The following is a 6,931-nucleotide window of genomic DNA, read 5'->3' as shown; positions in this document are numbered from 1 at the left end:
TGGGAGGAGGGAAAGGGAGAGATCTGTTCATAAATATGCAGAACACAAAAATCAGTGATGTCATTTGTGTGTGTGTGTGTGTGTGTGTGTGTGTAAGGAACACATAAGTACTCAATGGTCTCACTTCAAAGCTTGACCAGGGTCCTAGGTGCCCTGGGTAAGCAGTTAACTAGTTATAACCTCCGATATACCATGGAGAAAATCTCCTCCACACATCACTCTTGTCCCCTACGTCTTCAGCCAACATCTGGCTTAGACCAAGATCCCACTTTGCTTCCGTAGCCCTAAATTGTGCCCCATTGCAATCTGCTTCCTTCCGGTTGCTGTTTCTCTCCCTCTATTGCTTTGCCCTAAGCACAGGCACAGTCATTTCCCTCAGTTCCTTGCGATGACAGCAGAGACGAGGCTCCCACCTGTTAAAGGTATAGGAATAACAGAAGGAAACTACCAGAAAACTTAGAACGAGACACTAGGTGCGGCTGTTCCTAGAATCCACCAGCTCAATCCCTTCCATGGGAATTGTACCTCCAGCCAGCTCTCTGACTGAATACCTAGCGCTTCTCAGAGTTGAGGTAACCCCTGCCCCTAATACCTGGCATGACACAAAGTGGGAAGGACCAGCTACCCTCGCTCCAGGAGGAATCTCAGACCTCTGTCTCCTAACAAAATCTGTCTCAACCTCTGGGAAACTCCCAAGAATGGGAAGCAGCTTCCTCCTCAGCTCTCAGTGTCAGGGTCTGCTTTGTTCTAGAGTGACTGGGTGTGAAACTGGCCCCTCCTGAGAATCCTCGGTCAGTGTCCCTGAGTCTAACCTTCCACCTCTCTTCTCCACTCCCCACAAGTATGCCTTTTTAAGGGTCTATGCTCGGCACCCTTTCTGTGTTGCCATGATTCGTGCTCATGGACTCAGCTCTAATGAGCACCTTGGCATAGATGACTCTGAGTCCTACCCACCTAGCTCTGACTTATCCTCGTTTTCTCCCACAGTGTGGTTTTATGAAAAAAAAAAAAAAACCCACAAAACATGGCATCCTGGGTGGTCAGACTGGAATAAATCAGGTCCAGGACTTACCTCGGGGGTCCCTTTTCTCCCCAGTTCTCCAAAAAGAGAAACTACAGAGTCACTGGTTTCCCTAGAAGTGGAGTATGCCTTTCCAGCGTTCCTGCAGTGTCCCCACCCCTAACCCTTCTTGGGGAAGCCCAGCCTGGCAGAGGTATAAATAGGCAGCTAGCAGCTTCCTGCCCTAACCTGCTCCTTTTTCTTTTCAAAATGGACAAGCCCTTGCTTTTGGGACTCCCCCTCCTGCTCAGCTGCCTTAGAAGTGAGTCCCTAGCCTTGATGGTTGGTGAGGTGTGTCCAGGATAGGGGAATGGGTCAGAGCTCCCATGACAGAGGGGCTCTTATGGGAGCCTCATGAACGTTCTAATACCATGCCTTTCACCTCCAATGCATCACATCCCTTCATCAGAGGCTTAGTCTCCCCCTTAGGGGAGAAAATAAGTGGATTATAAAGGAATTGAGATTTTCATAGAAGTTGTGAGGCGGGGTTTGTAAAATGAGGTCTGCTGAGCACGTATCTCTTTCCCCAACAGTACTGTTTGGGTCACTGCATGACGAGGAACACACAAGTGAGTAGAAATAGATCATGGTGTGGGAGGGGGAAGACGGGAGGAGGGAGGAGATGAGCCAGGCAGAGCGGGCATTGGGTGTTGAAAGGAAGCCAGAGATAGACCTTGCGTTTATCTTTCTCCTGTGGTCTGTGCTGTAGGGGCGGGTAGGGTATCCGCGAGTCCCCACGGAGGTGAAGGGAATTGAAAGGAAGATGCCAGGAGGCAGGTGCCAAGGCTTTGGAGGGACAGAAAGAGCCTAGCGTGGCCCCAGGTGAACCGCACAGGACGGAGCCCGTGTGCGGCAAGCCTCTCAGGGGCCCCGTGCAGGGCTAAGTCTCGGACGAAATTGCAGATTTGATTTTGTTTTTTCTCGGCAGCACAGGCCATGAAATGTTTGTTGATGTTAACCACTACTTCAGTGAGTATGAAGAGGACTTGATTATCTCCGTCTTAAGTTCGTTCTTTTCCTTGCCCTGCCCCCTTTGTTTCCCCTCCCATTTTTCCCAGCCCAATCTCCCGAGACCATAAACTCCCGCCGCTCTCCTGGCCTAGCCTCTCTTCATAGAGGCAGATGCCCACACTTCACGGGCCTCTGGGCAAGCCTTCCGGACTCCAAGCCGACTTCCGATCTCAAAGGGGAGGCGGATTTTCTCGTGGCAGCGGGAGATCGCTTCTCATTTCTATTCCTGGTTTCCCGGCCCCAATGACAGAAATCATTCAGTGTAGGATGTGCCACTTGCAGTTTCCAGGAGAGAGGTGTTCCAGAGGCAGAGGAATATGCACTGCTACAGAAGATGAGGGTTGCACGACTGGGAGGATTTTCAAGAGTAAGTTGGGGGACGGGGGTGGGGGAAGCTGACCGGACATAGGAGCCGTAGGATTTAAAAGCAGGGACCTTATTTTGCCCCAGGCAGCCCCAGCCCCGGGATGCCTGATCTCTCTCTACCCCTATCAGAGACCATCATGAAAAATGGCTGGAGGTGGTCACCGAGGGGTGGGGATCTATAGCTATGATACCAGTATTTTGAGAAGCCTGCAGAAAGCAGGGAGACTGGGTGGAGAGGAGGAGGGGAGGCACAATATGGCCAGTGGAGAGCAGGTGCTTGTTGGAGTGGGGAGAGCAGCTCCTTGTCTGTCCATGCCTGGACCTCCATGGGGGTGGTTTTAAACTGTGGAGATAGAGGGGCCAATGTGAGCAATAGACACGGGTTAAATGGCCCTCTCGGTTCTTCTACGGTTTGTGCTAAGCGAACCCTTGGCATTTATAACCCTGACTTAAACCAGTGTTAAGATTCTCCACTGAAAACGCCCTTGGCATTTATAACCCTGACTTAAACCAGTGTTAAGATTCTCCATTGAAAACGTTCAGCTTTGGAAATCCCTCCGTAGCTGCTGTCATCACCTCCCCACCCCCAAGAACTTTTGCAAACTATTCTGCCACTGCTTTCCTTCCTGGAAGCCCTCAACTTGCAACATCTTGCAGTTCTGCATGTTTGAATAACAGAGACTTGAACTACACACAAAGTTGTTCTTGTCGGCTGGTAGGGGCTGGAAAGAAGTTTCTTTGCCGAAGCCTATTTGCTAATCTGTCTCTCCTTCCTCCTGCAGAAGATGGGACTCTGTGGTTAACCTTCATGGGCTGCCTGAAAAACTGTGCTAATGTGGACAAAATAAAATGGAGTGTCTACTTGGTGAAGTTCAGCTGCTGCAGGGGCTATGACCTTTGCAATGAAACCCTGTAGATGTTGCTAGTCCTTTGGGGGCTCCAATCTCTGGATGACATTATTGCCTCAGCCTCGTCCCAATGATTTCCTAGAAAGCCACGTTTTGGATTGCAAACACGTGGTCCTGCCTTCTGCCTATGTAAGAAAAAATCCTCTCCTTTTCTAGATTTTCCATCTTAGTCCCTGGTGGTGGTGGTGATGGAGTGGGGGGAAAACAAAACACTTTGAGAGTAAAACCAATGTCTCCTGCAGGTTCTTACGAAACCTAGTGCTTTCACTGTGTACCAAAGTTGCTTCAGAATAAGAAGACTAGAGATGCCTGGGTGGCTCAGTCAGTTAAGCGTCTGACTCTTGATTTTAGCTCTGGTCATGATCTCAGTGTCTTGAGATCAAGCCCTGCCTCGGGCTCTGGGTTGGGCATGGAGCCTGCTTAAGATTCTCTCTCTCCCTCTCCCTCTGCCCACCCCCCATCACATGCTCCCTCTCTCTCTCTCAAAAAACAAAAACAAAAACAAAAACAAAAAAACAAAGGGAGATGAGAATAGGTCAATTCTTTTCCTGGCTTTCCCCCTTCTTTCTGTGGTAGGATATGTTCTTTTCTTTTCTTTCTTTCTTTTTAAATGTTTCTCTCTCTCGATATTATCCTTTTTATCACACTCCCACTAAAGCACATCACCCTGGCCTCGTGGGGAGGGGAGTAGCAAAGTGCAAAGAGATAGCTTGGGTCTTCCTGAATTTTGTTCACGAATGCTATTCCCAGAGTGAGGAGAAGGGTGGAGCTTAGAAAAGAATTTGCATCAGGAATTCTGAAGAGAGAAAGCTTTTCTGCCTTCTAGAAGTGAGACTCTCTTTGAGGTTGGGGGTGGGAGAAGAGAAGAGGGCATCTAAGGGGTCTAGAGATAGTAACTTGCACCCTGCTTGCCGGGCAACCTCACAGGAAGGCATCAGTCCCTAGATTCGGAAGAGCTGCTGGATACTTCCAAGGAGATGAGACCAGAAGCAGCCACACAAATATTCCCATGTGTCTAGCATGGCATGGAAGAGGCTGAAATCGGTGAGATCTGAGCAAGGCATGTGAGTCCGGCCACTGGACATTTCAACAGTAACCTGTGTTCAGAGCTGTGCCCGTGAGCAGATGCCTCCCCCCTCCCCCAGCTCACACACACTCAGGCTTTCCACTCTGTATGGTTCTAGCACCCCGGGAAAAATAGGAGTGGGCATGCTCACACAGATGGAGACTGATTTCTAAGAAACTGGTAGGATGAGGCCTATTTATTTGATTATATAAATATAAGCTCATTTTCCTATTTTTGTTGAACTGATTATAATTCATTACTGTCGCACATATTTTAATGTTTAGATTTGGTCAGCAAGAGTCACTTCAAGCTTGCTCCTGTGTCCTTTCAATATTCTTCATCGTTCTTGGAACATTTCCTTGTATCTGCCCCAGCCAAATATTCCAGGCTCATTTGGTACTTTCCCTCTAGGAAGCCCTGCTTTTTTTCAGCGGGAAAGCTATTTAGAAACCAAAATTGGCGTACTAGGTATGCACATGGCTACTGGAGTGTCACTGCCCTTAGGGCTTCGCCGCGGCCAAAGTCGAAGAATACATATGTGTATGTACACGTGCAAGTGTGTGCACACCCCCCCACACACATGTGCACTTCCATCTAGAATTTATTCTAGTTTTTTTTCTCTTGCCATATTTATAAATCCCTTCTATAGTGCTGAGAAACTGGGCTCCTATTATCTTCAATGCAGTTCTTGTTTTGTTATTCCCCTCTGTACAAGACCAAGCTCCCATTGCCACCACCTGACCCCCTCGGGCTCCAGCATCCCCCCCGCAGGCTACTACCAGTGTTATCCCCATGTGCAGATACCCTCCTTGCAACTTTCAGGTGCCAAATCCTTTTTTGGGTCACCATGCACCCCACTTACATCTCGATGTTCCTTACCAGCCTGCCACTGCTGTCCACCACACAAGTTGCCCTCCTCATGCAGCTTGGACTCCAATGACCAACTGGACCAAGTGGCACCTGCTCAATCCATTCAGTCACCAACTGCCCAGGTTCGCCCACATCTACCACCACAGCACTCGGCAGGGACACCCTCCTCGCCATAGCAGACTCTGACAATCTGCACCAGAGTGCGTGGACGTTGTCCTCACCCACTTGGGCTTCCAATTGTCTATGTTGTGCCTATACCCAGTAACCTCCTTCATGGAGATCTACCTTGCTCAGCCCAAATGGCTTTTATTTTATTTATTTTTTATTTATTTTTATTTTTTTAAAGATTTTATTTATTTATTTGACAGAGAGAGACACACAGTGAGAGAGGAAACACAAGCAGGGGGAGTGGGAGAGGGAGAAGCAGGCTTCCCGCGGAGCGGAGAGCCTGATGCGGGGCTCGATCCCAGGACCCTGGGACCATGACCTGAGCCGAAGGCAGACGCTTAACGACTGAGCCACCCAGGCGCCCCCCAAATGGCTTTTAGATTGAGTTCTTAGAGAAGGAAGCTGAACATTTAAAAAGTTTTTTTTTTTTTTTTTTTCCAGGGGCACCTAGGTGGCTCAGTCAGTTAAGTGTTGGACTCTTGGTTTCAGCTCAGGTCATGATCTCAGCGGGGACTCTGCCGGAGATTCTCTCCCTCTTCCCCTCCCCCAACTCGCATGTGTGCGTGCATGTGGGGGGGGGGGGGGCGCACACGTGCACGCGCGCGCATGCACGCACACTCTCTCTCTCTCTCTCTCTCTCTCTCAAATAAATAAATCTTTAAAAAGTTTTTCTGTGCTGCTTTTTCATAGTTTCTATCATTTCCCTCATTTCTTGTAGCTGCACTTTGAAATGTTGAGTTTCTATCCATTTTGAAGCCGTATTTTTCTGACATCCTTTGTTTTCTGTAAGTATGGTGTTCAGTGCACTTGTCTCATAACATTATTATATGGGGTTTATTTGCAGTTTTTTTGTGTCATACATGCTTAAATTAAATGTGTTTTTCCGGGAAGATCCCCATTTTGGGCTGGCGGTGGACGGGGGGAACCTTCCTAACTTCATCTCTTGAAGGCATTGAAAGGGAAGTAGTTAAAATTCTTCATCTCTCTAGAGCAACCTCTACAGTGATTTCCAAGATTTGCTACCTGCCATCCCCTTTCCCACCAGGATTCAAACTTTCTCTTAAAACTTTCTCGTTGCTACCCTGCTCAATTTCATTTCTACTGACTGTTCCTTTCTTCCTCAGAATGGAACTCTATGTTTGTGGGAGGGGTTTTAGTGGCATATTTTCTATATTTCTGAGATCTTTGAGGCCACCCTAGCAGATCCTGCTTTGGTGTATGGCACTTTCTTTTTGCTGTCCTAGCTATTCTGCCTTACTGGTAAGGGGATTTGTGGAGGTTCATAAACCGTGCTGCTCTCTCTACCTTGTCCCAACTGGAAGACCACAGTCCTACCTTGATGGTCCTAAGCAAAGATTTAAAATCAGCCCAAGAAGTTTAAGGCAGGTGCTTTCAACCTCCAGCCTCACAGCCTTTTCCCAGTCGTGGCTTACTGTGTTCTTCCGGAGGCTATTTCTTCCTCCTGAGGGCCAGTGGGCAGGT

At 48.4% G+C, this 6,931-nt stretch overlaps 1 protein-coding gene across 1 annotated transcript; it reads left to right on the top strand.

The window, feature by feature from the left end:
- Positions 1-1,270: 1,270 nt before the first annotated feature.
- Positions 1,271-3,353, top strand: PATE1 (prostate and testis expressed 1). The gene is made up of 3 exons (XM_036099267.2): positions 1,271-1,351; positions 2,177-2,438; positions 3,220-3,353. The coding sequence occupies exons 1-3, from the start codon at positions 1,271-1,273 to the stop codon at positions 3,351-3,353; spliced, it is 477 nt and encodes a 158-aa protein (XP_035955160.2).
- The last annotated feature ends 3,578 nt before the right edge of the window (positions 3,354-6,931 follow it).

This window comes from Halichoerus grypus, chromosome 11 (assembly GCF_964656455.1).
Source record: "Halichoerus grypus chromosome 11, mHalGry1.hap1.1, whole genome shotgun sequence".
NCBI lineage: Eukaryota > Metazoa > Chordata > Mammalia > Carnivora > Phocidae > Halichoerus > Halichoerus grypus.
The sequence above is the reverse complement of the archived record's forward strand: the minus strand, read 5'-3'. Positions and strand labels throughout refer to the sequence as shown.

Bases quoted from the DNA above. Each gene is read 5' to 3' on its own strand.
- PATE1 (XM_036099267.2), top strand. From the start codon at position 1,271: ATGGACAAGCCCTTGCTTTTGGGACTCCCCCTCCTGCTCAGCTGCCTT. The intron at 1,352-2,176 runs GTGTGTCCAGGA...CTCTCTTCATAG, and splicing joins TAGCCTTGATGGTTGGTGAG to AGGCAGATGCCCACACTTCA. The intron at 2,439-3,219 runs GTAAGTTGGGGG...TTCCTCCTGCAG, and splicing joins GACTGGGAGGATTTTCAAGA to AAGATGGGACTCTGTGGTTA.